This window comes from Pteropus alecto, unplaced genomic scaffold (genome assembly GCF_000325575.1).
Source record: "Pteropus alecto unplaced genomic scaffold, ASM32557v1 scaffold5, whole genome shotgun sequence".
Taxonomy (NCBI): domain Eukaryota; kingdom Metazoa; phylum Chordata; class Mammalia; order Chiroptera; family Pteropodidae; genus Pteropus; species Pteropus alecto.
In genome coordinates, this window is record NW_006441953.1 from 4,046,197 (window position 1) to 4,070,972 (window position 24,776).

Genomic DNA, 24,776 nt, shown 5'->3' on the forward strand with positions numbered 1-24,776 from the left:
TGCCCCGTGCGCGCAGCTGAATTGGCACTGGTGCTCAGACTGAGCAGGTCCGTCACCGCGAAAATCCACTTGAGGACGCAGCCCCTTTAAGAGGCAGCCGCAGCCGCAGCCGCAGCCGCAGCCGCAGCCGCAGCCGCAGCCGCAGCCGCAGCAGCAGCAGCAGCAGCTGCCACCACGTCACCCCTTGACTAATAACCCTCAGTCAGAGGCTGTCAACTCTTACTCTTCTTCTGGATCCTCCAGTCTATACATGAGACGGCCCAATCCAGTTAGTCCGTATCCGAGCTCTTCACACACTTCAGATGCTTATGGAGGTGCCAACCCTATGAACTTCTATTCCACCTCATCCCAAGCTGCAGGTTCATATTTGAATTCTTCTAATCCCATGAACCCCTACTCCAGGCTTTTAAATCAGAATAACCAGTATCCATCATATCAGTGCAATGGAAACGTGTCAATGGACAACTGCTCCCGGTATCTGGGTTCTTATTCTCCCCAGTCTCAGCCCATGGATCTATATAGGTATCCAAACCAAAACCCTCTCTCCAAGCTAAATCTACCACCCATCCATACACTTTACCAGCCAAGGTTTGGAAATAGCCAGGGTTTTACTTCTAAGTACTTAGGTTACGGAAACCAAAATATGCAGGGAGATACCTTTAGCAGTTGTACTATTAGGCCAAACGTACACCATGCAGGGACGATTCCTCCTTATTCCACTCATGAGATGGATGGTCACTTCATGGGAGCCACCCCTAGACTACCACCCAATTTGAGCAGTCCGAACATAGACTATAAAAATGGTGAACATCACCCATCCGCTCATATAATCCATAACTACACTGCAGCTCCAGGCATGTTCAACAGCTCTCTCCATGCCCTGCATCTCCAAAACAAGGAGAATGACCTGCTTTCCCACACGGCTAACGGGTTATCGAAGATGCTCCCGGGTCTCCAGCACGACCGAATGGCTTCGGTCCAGGAGGACTTACACAAATTCCAGGAGGCCGGCGGTCAGGAAAGGCAGCCTCCTGCTGCTGCTGAGGACAACGACGAGGTCTGGTCAGACAGCGAGCAGAGCTTTCTGGATCCCGACATCGGGGGCGTGGCTGTGGCTCCAACTCATGGGTCGATTCTCATTGAGTGTGCAAAGCGTGAGCTTCACGCCACAACCCCCTTGAAGAATCCCAACAGGAATCACCCCACCAGGATCTCGCTTGTCTTTTACCAGCACAAGAGCATGAACGAGCCCAAACATGGCCTGGCGCTCTGGGAAGCCAAGATGGCCGAAAAGGCCCGTGAGAAAGAAGAAGAGTGTGAGAAGTACGGCCCGGACTATGTGCCTCAGAAAACCCACGGCAAAAAAGTGAAACGGGAACCCTCTGAGCCGCACGAGCCCTCCGAGCCCACTTACCTGCGCTTCGTCAAGTCCCTTGCTGAAAGGACCATGTCCGTGACCACAGACTCCACAGTCACCACGTCTCCCTACGCCTTCACTCGGGTCACAGGGCCTTACAACAGATACATATGATATCGCCCCTTGCGTTGGTTACCTCATTTGTAAAGACCACAACCAACCTGTCCGTAGTGTAGTTCTCATGACATGGACAGTGGGGAAAGGACACAGTATTCATGACAAATGGGGTAGGAAGAACCTCAGCTCACCAGCAAAAAAAGAGGTCATCTTACCATAGCACTTAATTTCCACTGACTCCTAAGTGGTCACAGATGGCATCTAGGCAAAAGACCAAAGCATTCTATGCAAAAAGAAGGTGGGGAAGAAAGTGTTCCACCATTTACATTTTTAAACACTGGTTCTATTATTGGATGAGATGATATGTAAATGTGACTTTTTTCCCCCATGCAACTCTACACATCTGTGACCATTTTTAATAATACCGAGTTTGCATAGTCATGGAACACAAGTACTGTAGTATTACAGTGGCAGGACTCTTAAATACCATCTGGTGCTGAATATATATACTGAAATACTGGAATTATGGCATTTTAACATGCAGTTTTTACTGTAATCTTAATATTAACTTTTATTTATCAAAATAGCTACAAGAAGAGTAAATGAATAGACAGCAAAACATTGAATTTGTTTGGATGTTCTAAGAAATGGTGCTAAGAAAATGGTGTCTTTAACAGTTGAAAATTTAATGCCTTTATATCATCAAGATGCTATCAGTGTACTCCAATGCCCTTGAATAATAGGGGTTCCTTTTCATTCAAGTTTTTATCATAATTACCTATTCTTACACAAGCTTAGTTTTTAAAATGTGGACATTTAAAGGCTTCTGGATTTTGCTCCTCCAGTGAAGTCCTTGTAGGACAATAAACATATATTTGTACATATATATATATATAGATATACACACACACATACATATGTATATGTACACACATGTATATGTATAAATATTTTAAATGGTGTCTTAGAAGCACTTTGCCTACCTAAGCTTTGACAACTTGAACAATGCTAAGGTACTGAGACGTTTAAAAAAAAAGTTTACTTTCATTTTAGAATGCAGAGTTGATTTTTTTAAGGAAAGGAAAGCTTTTAAAATATTTTTGCTTTTAGCCATGCATCTGCTGATGAGCAGAGTGTCCATTTTTAACACAGCCGGTTAAATCCAAAGGTGGCTTACTGGATTCAAGGGAATACATTAGTACACAAAACATATGTTTTCTGGTGCTCATCTCACATGCTATACTGTAAAAGTTTTATACAAAATTGTATGACAAGTTCATTGCTCAAATATGTAGAGTTTTAAGAATTTTCTATCAACTGCAGGTAATAATTAACTGCATGCTATACAGACTCAACCAAGCTGTTCACTTATGTGAAGCAATTTTATGGATCTGTCTGCTCTTCAGCGAACCGAATGACAGTCTGCCTTTGTGTTGATAATTGTACATTGTGATGTTGTCATTTCTTAGCTTAAGTGTCCTCTTAACCAGAGAGATTGAGCAGACTGATGCCTGCATAAGATAAATAAACAGGGTTAGTTCCATGTGAATCTGTTAATTAAAAAGAAAAAACAGGCAGCTGGTTTGCTGTGATGGTTTTAAATCATTAATTTGTATAAAGAAGAAAGAAAGAGATGTATAGTAAGTAAATTAAATTGTAAACAAAACTTTTTTAACGCAATGCTTTAGTATTTTAGTACTGTAAAAAATTTAAATAAATAAAAATATATATATATATATGGATTGAAGCAGAATTCACATCATGATGGTGCTACTCAGCCTGCTACAAATATATCATAATGTGATCTAAGAATTCATTAAAGGTTTGAGTGATGCTCCTACTTGTCATATACCTCAACACTAGTTTGGCAATAGGATATTGAACTGAGAGTGAAAGCTTATAGCATTGTGTACCATCGTTTTTTTCCAAGTCTTTTTTATTATTAAAAAAGCATAACTTTTTTCAATACTTGATTTCTTAGCAAGTATAACTTGAACGTCAACCTTTTTGTTCTAAAAAATCAGGGATATTTCAGCTCATGTTCTCCTTATGCCAACATGTCACCTGTGTTTATGTAAAATTGTTGTAGGTTAATAAATATATTCTTTTTCAGGGATTTAACTTGTTTATTTTGAATCCCTCCTATTTTCTTGTATATGTCCTAATGTAACTAAAACTAATTTTGTAAATCTGTTGGCTCTTTTTATTGTAAAGAAAAGCATTTTAAAAGTTTGGGGAATATTTTGATTGTGTCAAGCAGGAAGAAAATTACATGAAAACAGAATGCACTGAGTTGATAAAGGGAAAATTGTAAGGCAGGAGTTTGGCAAGTGATTGTTGGCTAAAGTCTTTCAACTCTCTATAAAGAATTTTTGATCCTATAATCAGTATACGTAAAGATCCATGAAGACTTCTCCAAACAGGTGAAGCTCTTACGGGTGTGGTATACAATCGACTGTACAATTACGTTTTGGTCTAAGTACATTTTTGCTTACTAACATTTCAAATAAATTCTTAATCAGAGGAGGCCTTTGAGTTTTATTGGTCAAATCTTTATGACATGGCTTTTGTCTTTAAAAAACTTTGGTTTTGGTTTTTGGCCGTGACCAATTTACAAAAATTTCAAAAATATTTGCTTTGCATATGTCAAACCACATGTTTTTAATATTTTGTGTATACCCTATATCTAACCCAAATATTTGGTTACTACATGCACATCTATTGGTTTTGAGTCAGCCATCTCTATATGAATATTTGGTTTCTATATCACCCACTGTCACTTGCCAAACTGCTGGCCTACAAGAGCAGAAAGTGTAATATTGGGGATTGGGGAGAGGTTAGGTAGGGAGAAGAGGAAATTGAGTGGCATATTGTAAATATCAGATCTATAATTGTAAATATCAACCTGCCTCAGAATGAATGGAAAGCAGAAATCCAATTTGCTTATATAGGAATATCAGGTTGACTATATAGCCATACTTGAAAATGCTTCTGAGTGGTGTCAACTTTACTTGAATGAATTTTTCATCTTGATTGACGCACAGTGGTGTACAGTTCACTTCTAAAGCTAGTGGTCAACTTGTGTAGGAAATTTTTGCAGTTTGACACTAAGATAATGAACTCTGTGTGCATTTTTCTATGCTTTTTTAAAAACTTAGTTTCATTTCATTTTCATGAGATGTTTGGTTTGTCCATAAAATCTGAGGAGGGTTATAAATACTGTAAGTATTGTAATGTTATGAATGCAGGTTATTTGAAAGCGTTTATTATTATATCATTCCTGATAACGCTATGTGAGTGTTTTTAATAAAATTTATATTTATTTAATGCACTCTATAAGTTTTGTCTTGTTGAAGTTTCTGTTTGCTGCCCGATCACTGCCACATCAATGAGGCAAAAGGAATGAAAAGAATTTTCTTTTTAAAGATAATTTTTAGATAGTGATTCTTAATGTTAAACTATATCTAAAGTAATATTTACATAATTAAGACCAAAATAGTCTATATATTCAACTTCTTTTTTTTTCAGCTTACATTTTAGCCTATTTATTTTGCAAGAGGAGAGGGGAGAGGTGGCCTGGGAGGCACCAGACCAGTGTGCGTGTCCTTGTTAATCCCACATGGCTTCAGGGAGCTAGAGACTAGACTGTCCTCACTCCTGCCCCTTCTCTATCACGTGAATCATGCTTCACACAGCACAAGTGCACCCCCACTGAAACACTTCCTAGAAACAAGATATTAAACAGTTGCTAGTTATAGTTATGGGAGTCTTCCAGGCCCCACTCCTACCCCTTCCCAAATTGGCAGAGAAATCATCTTCATCATGCATGAAATAAGAGAATCCCCTTTCCCATATATTCCTCTCTCTTTAGCCTGGGCCAAATTTGATTTAAATAGTCATCTCTGAGCCCAGGAAATGACTACCATTTAGTAAACTTTGTGCTCGGTAAACTTTGTGCTCGTTGACCAGCCGATTCCTCCAGCACGCTACTCAAAGCCAGGATATTAAAAGAAGCAAAAACATCACTGTTATAAAGCAGTGATCCAATGATTTGATTTTTTCTTTTTTTTATTTCAACGCTCTAGGGACATTGCCAACCCTTACTTTACCATCCATCCTCTGGCTGAACCTTGAGAACATCCCGCTCTTCTCATTTGCTAGTCTCCACTGCCCGGGGCGACGGGAATTTAAAATTCCATAAGCTCAAAAGCATTTCTTGCCAGGGCCACACCCGATCCTGACTGCCTGAGGAAGGTGATGCTGGTGCGCTGTAAATGAAGGTGCAGGCAGGCCTGCTGCTATGAGCCTGCAGGTGGACTTGAACAGGGAAGACAGCTGGAAATGACAGATGAGCCAGCATTCACAAAGCTTTATTGGCCCCTTGCCTCCTCTGGAAATAATTGCCAAGAATGAACTTTTTCACACATGCAGGCATGCACACAGCTGCCCTGTCACACACAGTGCCACTGCTCCTTTCCTCAGTCTTTCCAGTTGGCTTATCATGAAAACACTCTCCTGCTTTGGGTAATTCTAGCTTAGTTTTGACTCCTGCCTGACTCTACTGCTCCTTACTTGATCAGCTGTGTGAGAACAAGACTCAGTGAGAAAAGACCTTATTCATTAAGGCACCTACTCCTCAAACCGCTGAGAATTTTAATTTGGCTTTGTTGACTTAAAAGGCCATCTGGAGGTGAGTATCCAGCAAAAAAAATGGGGGTCTGGGGAAGCATCTATTTTTCCACCCAGAAAAATTAATGTGAAGAGAGAGTGCCTGCTGTATGAAGATGCTTGCTAACTTCAGTCACCAGTAAGGGGTGGGGGCGCATTGCCCCTGTCCCCTCCCTCCCCTGAGAAACACACTTGCTGGTTGTTAGAGTGGTGAAAAAGCATTCACAAAAGATGCTTAGAAGAGAATTAACTGCAATTATAGATTATTTCAGTTTTACCAGCCCTCTTCAGCTTCAAAGAACAAAGATACTTTTGTTCTCACATATTAGAGGCCACCTGCCTACATTTCCCTCTTACCAGGCAGTTTCTCACAAATCTCTTTGCTTGTCTAGCCCAACATTCGCTCTTGAAAGGACCACTCTCTTCCTTGTATATACACTTGACAAATATGCTCTTTGGGGACTTCCTTTTAATGCTGTTTCAAAAGGAATTTCTCAACTCAATTTGACATTTTACTCTTTAATCAACTCTTAATTCAAACCGAAATGAGATTTCTACTTAGGCGTTAAGTAAAATAGTAGTTACATAAAGACACTCCGCTGCTTCTCTACCCCACAAGAATGAATTCAGATTATTTAAATTCGCAGAATTAAGGATTTATAGGCAATATTCACTGAGCACTTGCTTTTTATTCCTTGTACAGAATAGTCACATGAATGGAACATGGGTGTTGTAGCTTGAAACTTGAGCTACCAGTGGTGCCCTCACCCTTCTCTCATGGGCAGCTCTTGGTTCAGCTCTAAACAATACAATGATGTACAAGGAACAGTGTAGTAGGAAGCATCTGGCTTTTAATTCAGCCTTGCAGTTTACTAGTTGTGTGCCACTAAGCCTCACCTGTAAAACAGCGCATTCCTCACAGGAGTGTACTGAGGATTAATGAGAATGTAAAGCTTTAAGCACAAACTAGAATAAACTGTTATACTTACAAAGGTGTTTATCTCCCTCTCCCTTGCATCATGCTAGGGGCTCATTCCACAGACCATGGCTTAGTGCTCACCTCACTTACTCCTGCAGTCCCCCTCGCTCCTCCCCATGGGCAGAACCCCTGACTCCCTCACCTGACAGAACAGGTTTACACACAAACATAAAAGCTCTTGATCATGAAACAATGCTGGGATCTCAAAGCTAATAAGAAGACAGTGACGAAACAAGGAAATAATCCCGTCCTGTAATCTTGTAAAGGCTCATTGATTTTCAGATGAGTTAACGTCCTAGTGATTGTGTGAAAATTCCATTAGTTGGAATGACATCACAGTTTCTAATATACCAAATACATGAAGACTAATAAAAAGCTCAACAATTTAAGAGTTAAAAGCAGAACAAAAATCAACCAAACAAACAAACAAAAAAACAAATGGAGGAAATTATAATATTTTTATTTCCATTACTTATAATGTCACCTATTAATAATCATATTTCATGGAATTAATGTTTATAATATCCATGTTTCAAAGATGTATATTAAAATATTTTTATGGCAGAGTATAATGGAAGGTTGATATGAATTATATTTTAAATATTACGTACCATTAACTTTAAAAGAATTTCATTTTGTATTCTCTAGAAGATGATATGCAATAAAGAGCTATAGCTGTGGGTTCAAGTGCTGGCTCTGTTAGTTACTAGCTGTGTAACCTCAAGCTAGGTGTTAATCCTTTCTTTTTCTCAATTTCTGCATCTGGAGAATAAAAATAATAATATCTATCCTACAAGGTTGTTCTGAGGAATAGATGAGATAATATAAAGCACATAGAAAGAACTTTTTAAAAAGCTAGCTATTATAATTATGCGAATTAGTTCAGCTGAGGTTGTTCTTTCTTTATTCATATATGAGTGCAACTACCAGTATGTAAACTCATTTCAGGGTCTGGCCAATTTCTTTGACTTAAACATATTCGAGGTTGTTCTTTCTTACCATGTGGTTTTATATGCATTTGCAAGTAATTAGTGAAACAGAGAAAGTACTTATTAACTGTACAAAATCATGGATAAGGAGATTTGAAAGAGACCTTAGAGATCACCTTTCTTAACACCCTGGTTTTATAGAATCATTCCTTTAGTCATTCATTCACAAATATGTTTAAATACCCACTCTTAAAATTGGAGTCAGCTAAATTCTAGGAGTTAGCCATTCAGCGATGAACAAAATCAATAAGTCCCTATCCTCTAGGAGCTTATATTCTAGTTGAGAGAGATAGACACAGAATAAGGTAAATATGAAGATAAGCACCATGGGGATCTATAAATGTATCAAATAAACACATTGTACACCTTAAATTTATACAGTGTTAAGTGTCAATTATATCTTAATAAAGCTGGGTTTAAAATTAAAATTTAATTTAAAATTTAAAAAGGAAAAGATGCAAACAAGGAAGCCAGATGGGAGGCTGCTGTAATAAGCCAAATAAGAGATCAGGGTGATAGAGGCGACGACAAGTGGTTGAACCAAGGATGTGAGTGTGACAGTAGGAAAGTCAGAACGGCCTCAAAGTTTTTGGCTTGAGCAACTAAAACATTGAAATTACTATTCACTCAGGAGGGAAGAATGACATTCAAATAGGAAGACTAGAAAGAGAAGGTTTTGGGGGGCAAGGGTGGAAAGAGTTAAGAGTCTAGTGTCAGAGATGTCGACTTTAAGATGTTCACTAAATATCCAAGTGGAGGTACTGAAAAGTCAAGTGGAAACAAAATCTAGAGTTCAGGGAAGAAGTGTGGCTGGAGACACAAATGCAGGAGTCACGACCATAAGATGGTATTAAAGCCCTCAGAAGATAACATCACCTAAGGAGGAATGTGGATCAAAGAGAAAAGATGCGCAAGGATGAGATGCCCTGGGCCATTCCAATATTCAGATTGAGAAGTAGAAAAGAAACGTGCAAAGAAGACAGAGAAAGAGCAGTTAATGAAGTAGGTGGGAGTGGGAGTACGGTGGAGAGGTTTTCTAGAAACCAAGTGAAGAAAGGGCTTTAAGAAGAAAGGTATGATCAAGTGTGTTAAATGCTGCTGAGGGGTCAAGAAAGATTAGGCCTAAGAATGGACCACTGGATTTAGAAACAAGGAGGTCATGGCTGACATTCGTGGAGTCGCTTTGATGGAACGGCAGGGGCCAAAGCCTGACTGGAGAGAGTTTTGAGAAGTGGGAAAGAGGAATTTCAGGCAGTGAGCACAGGTGGTTCTTTCAAGGAGTTTTGCTAGGATGGAAGAAGAGAAATGAGGTGCTATCTGGAGGGTAGGTGGAAATAAAGAAAAGGCTTTTTAAGACAGGATGCCATATCTCTGCTTGCAGATGGGAATGACCCAGTAGAGACAGAGAATTAATAATGCGGGAGAAAGAGTGAGGAGAGAATTTCTGGCAATATACTTGAGTAGGCCAGAGGCTTCTATAAATTAAAAAACTGATGAGAAAACTGAGGCCTAGGGAAGTAACATCATTTGACTGAGGTCATAAGGAAGTAAGGGAGCCCAGACCTTTCCTCAAGCCTTTTCCCACCCAGTCACAGATGCAGGCCCCATAATGAAAGGTGGACGAGAGGGCTAGTTAAAACCCTGCTGACCTGATAAATTCCATTGCTGCACTAAATAAATGCCATTTTATTACAATAAAAAATGAATCCCATTTCTAACTAAAGTGGGGATTTTGCTTAAACAGAGGTGCTGGTAGGTCTTTTGTATGTAAGGCTCTTTCATAATTCCCACAAAAATTTTGTATAGTGATAGTTCATGTCTCAAATGCTAAAATGATAATTTGTAAATCACAAGTCAGCAAATATCTTTTCCCCAAGTATATACATGCTATTTTTAACCAAGAAGCATCATCATAGTATATAATACAAAGGTACAGGAGAATAAAACATTAAGTGCATTTTAAATAAAGTCCTCCTATGAAAGGATATTCGACTGAGAATTCAGTGTAAACTGCGATACAGTTGGTTGTTTCTTGGTCATTTAAATTGTAATAACTTTATCTAAAAATTGTTGTTGGATATTGTTATTGATCAAATTATCTAACCTCTTTAAGCTTGTTTACACATCTGATAAGAGAAAACACATTTGCTGCAAAGTTGTTGTGGAGATTAAACAAAGTTTACATAAAACAGTATGTAGTAAAATGCTCAGAACACAGAAGCAGCACTGAAATGGAGCCCGATTCCACTCCCTCCTTCTTCAATTCCATCAGGCAATGGGGTTGGGAGAGAGAAAGCCAGAGTTCTAGCCCTGCCTCCTCGTCACTATCAACAGCTGAGCAATTATGTGCAAGGTATCATCAAATGATAGAGAAGCCACACGAGTGTCTGCCTGCAAAAACCTTAGCACACAGCCAGGTACCAGACTTTCAGAGCAGCCCCCACCTCTGACCAGATACTTTAGGGGCTTTTCTCACTGCTCTCTCGGGATCAAGTTCAACTTCCTAAACAGAGCTTACAGGATCCTTTGGGATGGGTCCCTGCTTTGGGTTCTGGTCACCTCTTACCATTCCTGTGCCCCTATCTTCAGTCCCATTTTACACTCTAGTCGTATTAGACATATTTTAGTTAGCCCACTGTGGCAACTCTCCACGGGGACAGTCCCCAACTCCTTCAGTCCAGGTTAGTGTCCTCCCCCTGCAGCCTCGTCTCCTCTCTCACTGTACTCATTAGGCTACAATGGCTTGCTTAGCTCCTTGAATTCAGGGACTGGGTCTCTATGGGTCCTAGTTTTACTCCCCCCGCCCTACTTCCCACTTAATTGAGTACCTGGCATGTAAAAAGAGTTCAAATGAGATTAAATAATTGTTTCCTGAAAGAATTTTTTTATAAGAGTGTATTAAAATTTGCATAGGCTTAGAGTGCTATAGAGGCTGTTGCTGTTAAGAAATGGGGAAATTCAAAAGGAGGAGACATCACCTAGAGGCTGAATTAGCCTGGAAGGGGACAAAAGCAACATGGAAACATAAAACAGCTTTTGAGAAGCAGGAAAGGGAAGAAACTCAAAGGCAAATCCTTGAACTTGGCAGAAGGGGTGGGGAGCGGAGACAAAATCCAAATAGCCAGAATCTACAAATAATCCAGAGATGTGGTCTACTCAGTTCATCAAAATACATTTTGGAGTTCGAACTATTTTCAGAGTGGTTCGGAAGATAAAGCACATGAAAGTACTGCCACCTTTGAGAGGTTGACGATGGGATGTGGGGGCTTGCCATAGTATAAAGAACGAAATAAAAGTGTGAATAAGTAGGTGTCAAATATATGATCAAACAAGCCTCAGGATTATTCGAAGGTACGAGAGGGCACAGGGAGGCCATTCTCGGGGGAGGCCATGAGGAAACAGTGAGACGGGGCGGGGCTTTGAAGGTCAGCGGCGTTTGGTTAGGCAAATGGACAGAGAAATACTGCCTGACCAGCCCTGAGGCCCTCCATTTTAGGACGTTGCCTCCACAAACTATAGGATCAGCACCTTCTCTGGACATTCTTTCCTAATTCCCAAAAGTAAAAAAGGTTTGGAGGCAAGGGGTTAAAAGAGGCAAAATTTGGGCTTTAAATAAACCTGAGTCTGATCCCCAGCTCTGTGCATTTTGGCACAATGTCGTCATCTCTATTAAATGGCAGTAGTAGCAACTCGCTCACGAAGGCATCTATGAGGAGCTGTGAGCTAAGCATGAGAATGTGTCCAGCAAAATGCATGGCGCCACATAAGCTTAGCTCTTCCAGACAATTCAGAGAGGCTACGGAGAGTTGGAATTTGCACTTAAACCTTAAAATCATTCTCTGAGACAAGAGGAAATAGAACAGAAAAGGGAGAGCAGGGAGAAAGGGGCCTTTTAAAGAGAGATCAGCAGAAGAAATAAGCGAAGGCCACAATTATAAAACCCCAGAGAGTATATAACTTTAAAAGCAACAGAGAGATAACAGAAAGTATTGCACAGACAAAAGAGGCTAATAACACCAAGAGAGCTTATCCCAAAGGGAGAAGTCTTGAAATAAGAGATTTAAGGAAAGAGACTAGAAGACAGAAGGCATGCATGTCCCTCAAACCGGGGAAGTGAAAGATTTACACCAAGAGTTAAATGCCGGCTGAATCTGGAAAATCAGCAAATAAGTCTTTTTTTAAACTTCCCCTACCCCCTACCCCCCAAATGTTGAAGGTAAAAGGATAATGGACAATTAAGGTGTGTCCTGCCTCACAAAGGGCAGGGCACTGGTGAGACAACACACATGAGGACAGCCTTGACTAGTGCTGAATGGACGTCTTTGTCCTTGCTCACTGATGTCCTCTGCAAATGAATGAGAAAGCAAGAGTCGAGCGCACCTGCAGTATTTAAGGCCTACAAAAATGGAGGCGGCCAAATGTTGGCCCAAGGAAAAATCTAATGAGAAAAAAATTTGCATCATTCTGAATAGTGTGTTAAAAACAGTTGGGAAGTAAACACAGTAAGACCAGGCTGGGAGAGTGTGCCTCCGAGAAAAGTTCCACAGATGTAGTTCACCGTTTGACAGAGGGATCCAGCTCTCAAATGGGTCTGATTCAAACCAAGGTCACCACTTCCCACCCAGAAATTGAGAACAGCTGGCGTGGGGTTGAACTCTAGCTTGCCTGTGACCTATGACTCCTGGACAGGACATGACGGGAGACAGTCATTCCTGACTTAATCCTGAGGTCCAAATCTGTGACCCACAGGCCAGGAGCCAGTTTCGTTTTTCCTCTTCTCCTGGGCTCTGGATCCCTGAGTCAGCTTTGGTGATCAGAAGGCGAAGGACCCAAAGGGTCAGCAAAGGGGCCTTGGGAAACTTCCCTATCAGCAGTGCAGATGCTAAAAGACAGCCATCTCCAGATTAGTACCAGCCCCACTTCCCCCCCTAGTTTTTCCTAAGCACATATTCATTTAAAACAGTTTCTTAAAGGATTGCTATATGGGAATGGCAAATGAAGGCAGAGGTTAATAAAAGCATAGGCATGATGAGGGTTTCATCACTTACGAGCCTGATATGTACTAGCGAGCTAGCTAACTCCTCTGTATTTGAATTTCTCTATCAAGAAAGTAGGGAGAATGATGTCTACACCTCAGGAAACTGCTGAGAGAATTAAGTAAGATCCTGAATATCATTTCTCAGCATAGTGTCTGTTACCATGTGCTCAATAAATGGTGGTTATTGAAGGCTACTATTCTATAAATTTGGAATTTATCCCGGCATGAATTTCAAACTAAATGTTTCTAAAGTTTCAAAAAGTAACAGAGTTCAACTACAACTTCACTCGACAACATGGATGAATCTTACAAAATGTTGAATAACAATAAAAAAAGCCAAGCACAAAAGAGAAAAGAGTACATGTTGTGTTAATTAACTTGTAAGAAGTTCAAAAACAAACAAAACAAATCCATGTATTTAGGAAGTCAGAGTAGTCTTTACTTGTCATAGAGAAGATGGGAGTTGATGGTGGGTATTGACAGGCAGAGGGCCTACTGTTTCTGTATCTGCAAGCTGGTTACATGGATGTGTTCATGTGGAAACTCACTGACGTATGACTTAGGACAGGTGCCCTTTTCTGTATGTATGTTCTATTTCATTATAAAGTTCACTCAACAAAGTTTTAAAAAGATAACAAAGTCCTCATTTTCCCTTTTAGATACTATGGGAAGTTGGCTCTTCCCATTTACTTATGCATTCCACAAATATTTACTGAACACCAACTATGTGTTGGGCACCGTTCTAGGGACATGGGATGCGTCAGCAAACAAGGCCTATGATTTCATGTATGCGTGGAATCTAAAGAACAAAGTAAACAAACAAAAAATGGAAACAAACTCATAGATACAGAGAACATTTTGAGGGTTACCAGATGGGAGGGGGGTAGGGGATAGGTAAAAAAGGGGAAAGGGATTAAGAAATACAAAATGGTACTTGCAAAATAGTCATGGAGATATAAAGTACAGCATAAGGAATATAGTCAATGATGATATAATAACTATGTATGATGTCAGACAGGTACTAGATTTATTGGGGTGATCACTTCGTAAGATATATAACTGTCATCACTATGTTGTACACCTGAAACTAATATAATATTGTGCGCCAACTATAATTAAAAAATAAAAAATATTATTAAAGACAGAGATCCTGGTTTCATATACGAATGAATATTCCATAGTCAAAGAAGGCAGGAGGGGCAGCATAGTAGAGTGGGAAGAAGAATTTTGGCTAAAACTCTTTAATTTTCAGTTTACTTATGAGGCTGATAGGCATGATAAATGTCTTGCCTACCTTTCAGAGAATATTTATCAGATAAAGAGAAAAACTTTCTCCCTTGGGATCTCATAAATCACACATGTTGATTGCGTTTGTAATGCCCTCAACAACATCCTTATACCAGGGTTTGGAAGGGCTTTCTCCTAACTCCAAATATGGCTCTTCATAGCCTCTTCGCTTTGCTTTCTACTAAGAGGTTCTAGCCACCTTCATAGCTTCAAAACTCTAGAAACCTGAGGTAGTGCCTAAGAATAATTTAAGTGGGGAGGACAATCAAAAAGTATTAATTTCCATCAATACTCCCCCAAAGCTACTCTAAAAGAAGTCATAAAATCAAAATTGAGGAGTGATGTCAACAAAATGTCAAACTAGTAATCTCCAAACTCTTACCTGCCCACAGAAACCTGCACACACATGCACACACACACATATACACAACATTATAGAAGCAGTAGAAAAAAGTCAAAGGTCTACCAGCAGCCAAGAGAACTCTCGATCAAGAAAAAGCACATTCAAAATGGTAGTAAACTTTGGTGTTTTTACTTGCCCTTGCCCCACTACCTCCTGGGTGAGGCAATGTCTTGGTCTGGAAAAGGCAGCATCCCAGTTTCCAGTTTCCTCCCATGAACCAGAGGGTCAGAGCAGACCTTATTTGCAACATTCTAATCTGTCTGGGGTCTGCCTGAGCATCTGTCTGTTTCACCTGAGAGTTCAGGTGGGAAGCAGTGTGAGCTGCTCATGAAAGCTGCAAGGAGCCTTAGACTAGTAGATGCCCGGGACAAGAGATTACTGGTAGAGACATGCATGGACCATCTCAGGCCCTGAGAAAGCTGGGGTGAGACACTTTGGAGAAGCAGAACATTCAAAAGCAGCCTCATATGGGGGTGGGAAGATAGGAAATTCACACATGGGCCCAGACAAAACTCATTCTCAGAAAAGACCAAAAAAGACCTTAAGTTTTCAACTCAGGCTGACCCCAAGGCCCAGAGCACACCCAGCTAATTAGTGAAGGATGCATCCAGCGCAGGGCAGGCTACAAGGACTGGGAGAGATTGCTGTTTTTCCAAATGCCCAACTTTCCATAACAAAAAATTCACAAGGTAGACAAAAAAACAGGATAACATGGCCCATTCCAAAGAAGAAAATGAACTAGCAGAAAGCATCCCTAAAAAAGTAGTTATCGGATTTTTTAGACAAAGAATGTAAAACAACTATCTCATTCAACAAAACAACATACAACCAGATTCAAAAATGGGTGAAGGACTGGAATAGACATTTCCCCAAAGAAATACGAATGGCCAATAGTACATGAAAAGAAGCTCAACATCACTAATTACAGAAATGCAAATCAAACTACGATGAGATATCACTTTATATCTGTAAGGTAGCAACGACAAGTCTTGGTGAGGATGTGGAGAAATTGGAACTCTTGTGCATTGCTGGTGAGAATATAAATTGACACAGCCACTGTGGAAAGCAGTATGGTGGTTCTTCAAAAATAACTCAAACATAGAATTACCATATGATCTAGCAATTCCACTTCTGGGTACATACACAAAATAATTGATAGCAGAGACTCAAAACAGTTATATGTATAGGTAGAAGCAGCCCAAATGTCCATTGACAGATGAATGATATTCTAGGTAGAATATTTGTGTTTCCCACCCTAAATTCATATGTTGAAATCCTAACCCCCAATGTGATGCTATTGGAGTGGGGGAGGGGGGCGGGAATGTGAGATGATTAGATTAAGAGGGTGGAGCTCTCATGAATGAAATTAGTGTTCTTATAAGAAGAGACAGGACATAAGAGCTTACTCCTTCTCTCTGCTCTCTCAATGAAATTAGAATGAGTAGAAGGCCATCTGCAAAGAAATGGTCCCTCACCAGACACAGGATCTGCTGGCACCTTGGTCTTTGACTCCCCAGACTCAAGAATTATAAGAAAAATGTTCACTGTTTAGCCACCCAGTCTATGGTAATTTGTTACAGCAGCACAAACTAAGACAAATGGATAAACAAAATGTGGAATATATACATACTATGGAATATTATTCAGCCACAGAAAGGAATGAAATTCTGATATATGCTACAACATGGATAAATCTTGAGGACATTGTGTTAAGCGAAATAAGCCAGACACAAAAGAACAAATATTGTATGATTTCATTTATATGAGAAGTACCTAGAGTGGTCAGATGCAGAGATAGAAAGTAGGATAGTTGTTGCCAGGACTGGAGAGTAGTGGGTAGCAGGGACCTAGTATTTAAAACATACAGAATCCCAGTTTGGGAAGCTGAAAAATTTCTGGAGTTGGATGGTGGAGCTGGTTGTACGACAGTGTGAAGATACTTAATGCCACTGAACTATACACCTAAATATTGTTAAACTGGTTAAAACATGTTTATGCAACCACAGACTTTAAGTCAATGCCTTGTGCCCTTTCTAAACACATTACCTCCCAAAGCCCATCCATTGTTTTTCATTTATTTATATCTTCAACGAATATTTATTACGTGTCAGGCACTGTTCTAGACACTAGAAATACAATAATTAAAAAAAAAAAAACCATCCGTGTCTTTAGAACATGTACATCACAGTAAAGAAGAATTCTGGAGCTATTAGTGCTTGATATGAACCTCCACTGTGCTACGGAGCGGTTGGCAAGGCCAAGCAAAAGTAGCGTTTTTATGATAAAGATTCAAAATCATGGCCCTCAGTGTGAACTCAATTGAGCATCTACAACATGCCAGCCTTTTTGGAAGAACCACAAAAGGGGCTGGCAATAAGGGTAAGAATGACTTGGCCCCAACCTCCTTTTAAATATCAGTGCAGGCTTCCTTTTAAATATCGGTGCAGGTAGAAAGCATCAGATTCAAGGAGTACTCGGGTGCTTATGAATCAGATGACTGTCACAGTATTTTCTTGTCAAGGCACAGAAGATTATACTTTCATCTCCCAAGTAGGCTGTGATATTACTTACATATTTGCAGCTTCGGAAGTTTCCAATTATATGGGCCAAGCATTGATCTAAGTGCCCTACATGGATTAACTCTTTAAATCCTCACTGACTACCATTTAAGGGAAGTATTGTTATTATCTGCATTTTATTGTTGAAAAAACTGAGATACAGAATTGAAATACTTTTCTCAAGATCACAGAGCTAGTAAGTGGCTCTAGAGCCTGGCAGATAGTAAGGCAGGTATGAGAAATTCTGTTTTATCTGGGCAATAGGATCTTTGGCTGACCAGTGAAAACAGTCAGAGGCCCAGGAGGCCAGCCTTTTGCCCAGCTGTCCAATTTTTTAATAGGGCTCCCAGGTGACCACTTGTTCATCAGGCTCATTTAGGCCTGCCTGCAGTGTCCTGTGGATCATGTCTGGCTCCATTAATGAACTAAGATGCACTGCTCATTATTTCTTTGTTCCCTGGCAAATGGTCTGGGTCAATGAGAAAGAGTGAGTGAAAGAAAAAGACAAAAGTGGCCTCAGATCCCACAACGCGGCTAAGGATAGTGAGTATACAGCAGGGACACATTATAATCCCGCTAATTGGGCCATGTACTCCTCTGACTCTCTGAAAAGCATCAGTGGAAAACATTACACCACACGTGATGTAACAATACCTGGGATCCTGCTCTATTCAGTGCTTCCAGCTCTAAATGACAAAAGCAAAACAGTGTAGGTGTAGGTAGGCATGTGTCTGGTTCTAAGCACATAAGAGCAGCTGATGTTACAGAGCCTCGCCTACCCCTTGGCATATTAAACAGTGGTGACACATTCTCTCTCACAGTAACCATTCAAAACCAGAACTTAAGAGGGAAAACCCCCATGGTTGCACAGAATGACATTCTGCAACTGAGGACAGAAAGACATCAGAAGCCACTCTCTGAACCTAACCATGAGAAAAGAGTCTGTTCCACTATTCTGAGTCACTATTAAGGTGAACCATCTGGAAACAGAAAGAATGACTCAAGAGAGCACTACCTGTCCTGGAAATGGGGTCAGAGAGCATGTGGGGGGTGGAGGGAGGGCGGGGGCGAGGCTGAATGAGAGAGGAAGAAAGACATGAGAAGCACTCTTCCTCAGAGTTTTTAATGACATCAGTACTATCAGGAGGCGGAGACTCAAAAGTGGTAGAGTCCACCTATCTCAGAGTTTCCGAGAGACTGAGCCCAGAAATGGAAGAAACTGACCTCACCATCCAGTGTGCACAGCATCTGCGTTCGAAAATCAGAGACAGGAAAGTTGACTGGGCTTGGCAAAAAGACCCTCCACCCACTTTCTCTTCTATCCCATGCACATGGACTCATATCAATTACGGCTGTAGGATTCATGAGGGAACCAGGAAGGGAGGAAGTAGGGAGGAAAGAGAGGACTAACTGTTCTTTCCCCATCAGGAGAAAAGCCAGGAAGTTAAAAACTTCCTAGTGGGGAAAGAGAGCGATTCCTAATTCCTCCTCCCATCCTATATTTCTTCCGCTTTTAAAATTTCATACTTGCTACTCAGAAAACTTTTCGAAGTCTGACTTGGCTGGTAAAAAGTTGTTAGAGAAATCATCTCTTTTGGTACTGATTAGACTCCCTGAAACATGTGTCACTTATGGTCTTCTTGTGACCCAGGGGAGACACTAGTCTGCTGCCTGAGGACAAGAACCTAGTCTCAAAAGAAAGAACAGAAGCTTTTCAGTCTGACAGACCTGTGCTCAAATTCTGGTTCTACCACGTCTGGACTTGAACAAGTTACTTAACCTTTGTGAGCCTTGTTGTCCTCGGCTGGAAAAACAGAAATAATGACCACTGTGTAGGAAATTAGTTAACAGAATTAAACAAAATGATGTATGTGAAGTGTAGTATATAGGAAAAGTAGCTCTTATTTTAAAAGTTTCTTTTCCAAGGCCAAGAAAACCACCTTTGCCTCCTTTCCCTGCCCTGCATTCCACTCCACCAAAGACCAATCAGAACTGAATAAAAGACTTAATCCATTCACATCTTGTGCATGTATTTCTTAAAATTCTTAAAAATTTCAATTTTAAGTTTTTGTTTGTTTGTTGTTTTGTTTTGGTAAATTAAGTCTGATGGGATCTTGGAAAATGGGCTGGGAACCTGAGGCCTGGCTCACACCACGTCCCAAGCATGGTTCTGATGCCCTGGCCTTGCCTAGCCTTCCCCCTGCCCAACCCTGTGACCACAGCTGCCCTCTGTCCTCACAGGGTGTGGCAGAGGGTTGGGGTCAGGTAAGGGTCAGACAGAGCTTAACAGAACTTAGCAGAGGTTGGTCTGATTTGCGGCTGGCAGCAGCATGGGGTGTCATGTAAACAGCTATGGAGAGTCTGCATCTCAGCAGAGAAATTCCTCAGCCATTCATTCCTGATCCAGGTACAGAGCCTGTCCAAACACGGAGGCATAGAGATCTTTGAGAGTTCTCCTGTGTGTTGTCAGTTGAGGCCCAGGTACTTAGGAATGGGGTGCTCCTGGCTCAGCTTCTCAGACTTAGCCCCTAGCCACCTCACAGCATGGAGATCTGGCAGCTGGTGAGAAGATGAACCACCCTGCGAGGCAGAGCATGGCCCTAGGTACCTGTGAGGATCTACCTTTGCCCCCTGAATATCCCTGTGCCTTAGGAGGAATCCTCTCTTCAGATTTCCAACCTTTGAGCCTCAGTTGTATTTACATGCTTAGGCCATTGTTAAGCACTCTGACAGAGGATGAGCCATGAAATTCAAATTGTATAATTTCAGTGATTCTGCATATTGAATTAGATGCTCTTATAATTTGCACTTTAAACTAGCATTATACAATGTAAAAGTAAATGGTAAAATTCGTGCTAGTAATTCAAGATTTTAATTTTTTAAGCCAAGAACATTAATAGCAAACACCTTGCCAAGTCATGGAAGTTTATATGAACATTTAAATGATCGATTTTTTCCTGCTTTTTGAACAAAGGGCCTCAGATTTTCATGTCATACTGGGCCCTACAAATTTTGTAGCCACCATGATTAGATCACTCAGTCAACAAAGTACTGAAGTATTTTTAAGTGTATCCTTCATTCTGAGATCTCCTTAGAATGAATAAATAACACTTTCTGCATGCCTCGAAGCACCTCACTTAATCTCTGTATTTATATATTTAAAATTTTCTTGTCTTTGCGAGATGTAAATTCTCTAAGGGCAAGGACTATATACTATGTTCATCTTTCATTTAATCTGTCTTAAATTCAGTACAATGCTTCACATATGAAAGATGCTCAATTAAAATTTGCTGTATGGATCTACAGCCATGCCACCCTGAACAAGCCGAATCTCATCTGATCTCGGAAGCTAAGCAGGGTTGGGCCTGGTTAGTGCTTGGATGAGAGACCACCTAGGAAGACCAGGTGCTGTAAGCGTAAAAAATAAAAAATAAGGGATTGTAAGCTGACAAGGTCCTTGCAATCTGTGAGGTCAACCAAGGGGTGCCTCGCCTAAACAAACAAACAAACAAACAAACAAACAAAATTTGCTGTATGGCTGAAAGTCAGAGAAACAAGGAAATATTTGAAATGTCCTCAAGGAGCTTATCATCTTGTTATATAAATAAGAACACACAAAAAAGTAGTTCCAAAATTTCTGTGACCAGTCCAACTTTCTTTCCTGAGCTTTAGGTGCAGAGCCCTCCCTGTTTCCTGGGCCAACATCATCATTCTAATGCTCCATGGACATCTCAGATTCAACACGTCCAATTTATCATCTTTATCCATCTTCACCTCAACACTGGCTCTTCTTCCTCCTGAGGTTTATATCTTAGAGAATGGCTCCACCATTCCACTCGGTTACTCATGTCAGAAATTTGAGCATCATGCTTAACATTTTTCTCTTTCTATCCCCCTTATCAATCAATCTTTAAGTTCATTCATTTTACCTGCTAAATATCTCTTGCTATTTACTTCTTAAATCTCTTCATTTCCTTCACAATGCCACAACCCCAGTTCAGGACATCATAATCTACTGCATGGACTACAATTGCCATTCAGTGTCCTTACTTTTATTTTTTGTCCCTCCTCTATTTCATATATGGTGTGTTGACATATTTATTTGGCTGGTAATTTGATTTCAATATATTTCATTATACTGATGAACTGATAAGATAGTTCTATTCGAGAACTGTTTTAATAAGTAAAATTCCTCAAAATTGCCATGAGATCTTACTTCATACCTACTAAGATGACCATAATAACAACAAAAAAATAATAATAAATTTAGAAACCAGAAAATAATAAGTGTGAGGATTTGGAGGAACTGAAACCCTTATTCATCTTGTAGAAATGTAAAATGGCACAGCTACTGGAAAAGTTTGGCTCTTCCTCAAAAATCTAAATGCAGAATTATCATATGGCCTAGCAATCTTACTCTTAGTTATACACCTAGAAGAAATGAAAACAGACTCAAAAGAATACTCATACACCAATATTCATTGTGACATTACTCATGATAGCCAAAAGGTGGAAATAGTTCAAGTGTTCCTCAACAGATGAATAAACAAATGTGACATATACATACAATGGAATGTTCTTCAGCTATATAAACGAATGAAGTTCTGATACACATTACAACATGGATGAACCTTGAAAACATGCTAAGTGAAAGTAGCCAGGCACAAAAGGAATAATATTGTGGAATTTCACTTTTGTAAAATAACAGGACAAATTCAGTAGATTAGAGGTGACCAGGAGCTGGGGTAAGAGGTTCAGAGTTTCTCTTTCAGCTGATGAAACATTTTGGACACAGATAGTGGCTATGGTTATATAACATTGTTAATACAGTTAATGATACTGAATTAAAAATAGTTAAAATGGCAAATTTTATGTTATTTTTTTACCACATTAAATAAAATTTTGTCTTAAAATATATATATAAAAGCAAAAAAATCTTTATACGGATTATCTAAAACTAAAAAACATATTAGCAAAATAATTATTCTTGATAAATAATTACACACTGTATTCACTTTCTTAGCTGTATTTATTTTAATACTGTGTGTCTATTATTTTTCTGAATAATTTATTAATTTTAAAATTATCTGAAATCTTTAATGTTGCATATTATGATTAACAAATTTGAAGTTTTTACACCTTTAATTGGCTCTTCCCTGTAGTCTATAGTATTTTTTATTGAGAAAGTACAATTTATGGTGCCTGATAAGCCCAGATGAAAATTGAATTTTGCATATTGAAATTGGAGGTATTTTAGGTCAAATATTTTCATAGGTACTATATTTTTGCCATTCTTTAAAGTGCCTTTCCTTGGTACATATTTTTACAAAATAAATTTGTCCCAAAAACTTGCCTCTATTTATGATCCTTTTGAATGTTTCACTAAATTTAGATGCTGAAAATCATAAGCTTTCTCCATTCCTTCCATCCAGGCATATGGAATAGAAATACACCCAGTTAAAAACAAGAGCTCCATTAAAAGATTCTTCCCACAAATAGAAATATTGTAAAGCAAAATTTAAAACTTAAGAATGAAATATTATATACCACTTGAGTTCACATTATTTATTTCCATTCTTCTCTTGTTAATTTTTGAGGGGGACATTTGAATGTCTTCCTTTTTCTTAAATATTTTACCTTATAATTGCATTTTGCTAAAAAATTCATTTTTTGGTGGTCCATTTTTAAATACATTTAACATTCCCAATTTATTTTAGACAAAATGCAATCAAAAGTTAAATTGTCTACAAAATGTTTTAGAACCACTGTAGGTCAATTAGGTTAATCTACAAAGACTCAGACATTTCTAAAGTCCACTTGGTGATGAGCAACAAAGTGAAAAAAAAAAAGTTCTGCCATGAAAGAGTAGTTTTGTATATTCAATATCATCAGCATCATACAACTTTATATTACCCTAGGAATATATAAAAATGTATTTAATTGGTATAATAATACAGTTTGTTCAGTTGCAATTATAAAGTATGGGTGTACCACAGCAAGTCCAAGTACATTTTAGCTCCATAAGTTTTTTAATTTGGTATAAAAAATGTTTATATCTCATATCTGTTCACCAAAATGTGTTTGTATTATCATAAAATAATTTCTTGTTCAAAGTTGAACTTTGTTTTAAGCTAAATTCGCAATAACATTAACAATAATGCCAACCAAATGAAATTCCATAAGGTTTCCTTTGCTTCTATGAAATATTGTTTAAGAAAAAGACCATTAGAATTAACTGATTTTCTGTTATTCACAGTGGCCAGGACATGGAAGCAACCGAAGTGTCTTATGATAGATGATTGGTTAAAGAAGCTGTGGTACATATATACAATGGAATATTATTCAGCCAAAAGAAGAGATGAAATACTGCCATTTTTGACAACATGTATAGACCTCGAGATAATCATGCTAAGTGAAATAAGCCAGGCAGAAAAAGTTGAAAATCACTTGATATCACTTATATATGGGATATAAACCTAAAAGCAACAAATGAACAGGACAGAGATTCATGGACATAGACTATAGACTAGTGGTTACTAGAGGGTAGGAGGAAGAGGAGAGGGGGGTGGTAGATGGGGTATAGGGTGTCAAATATGTGGTGACAGAAAAAAAATCTAACTATGGGAGATGAACAACCAGTGTAAATATATATATATGCCTTTCTGTTAAAATATTCAGCTGAAACATCAGATTTCATTAACCAATGTCACCATAAAAAAATAAATCAATAGAAAAGAAAAAAAGTACAGCTGAAACTTATCAGATTTCATTAACCAATGCCAGACATCCTTTAAATGACTGAGAATGTCTCTTTTGCTAATGGAGCCATTTTTGTACATGTGCTAAAAAACTTAGAATCTAAGATGAACAGAGCAGTCATTTGATCTAATGAAAAATCATATTCGTAGAGGGATAAGGAACTGCACTTTCTGCATCTACACACATTAAATCGTTGTGGTCATACAGTTTTAAGTATTAATTATGAAATTGATCATTTTTAGAGCTCTCTGTTTTCTAGTTTTCATTTGGTTAGTGATATTTTGTTGATCATTTTGTTGATCAATCAGCATCAATTTTCCTAAGAAATCATAATTCAGTACTTAATTTTTCATTGAACATGTGCTTTTGATTTTTTTTTTTTGAACTCATGGTTGCTGAAAGGGTTTATCATTCAGATAAATTGTTGCAGATATATAACAGATACATAAATTATAAAACCACTATGATGGGACTTCTCTCTTTATGCACTACAGCAAACCACTCAATTTCTATTTCTTGCTCATTATTTCATGCACATTTAACCTTGATTGTCCTTTGTTTCCCACTGAACATGATGGTTTCCTGCATCTCACAGGCTGGCACAACAGGCTGGTACATCAG

General features: G+C 39.1%; 1 protein-coding gene and 1 pseudogene across 1 annotated transcript in view; both read left to right on the top strand.

Moving 5' to 3' along the window:
* TET2 (tet methylcytosine dioxygenase 2) overlaps window positions 1-4,810 on the top strand; it is a 116,775-nt gene extending 111,965 nt beyond the window's left edge. The window contains exon 11 of the mRNA XM_006918886.3: window positions 192-4,810. Within this exon, the coding sequence (XP_006918948.1) occupies window positions 192-1,531 (1,340 nt within the window). The 3' untranslated portion in view covers window positions 1,532-4,810. The remainder of the gene's footprint in view (window positions 1-191) is intronic.
* Window positions 4,811-20,694: 15,884 nt separating this feature from the next.
* Window positions 20,695-20,813, top strand: LOC112485650 (annotated as a pseudogene).
* The last annotated feature ends 3,963 nt before the right edge of the window (window positions 20,814-24,776 follow it).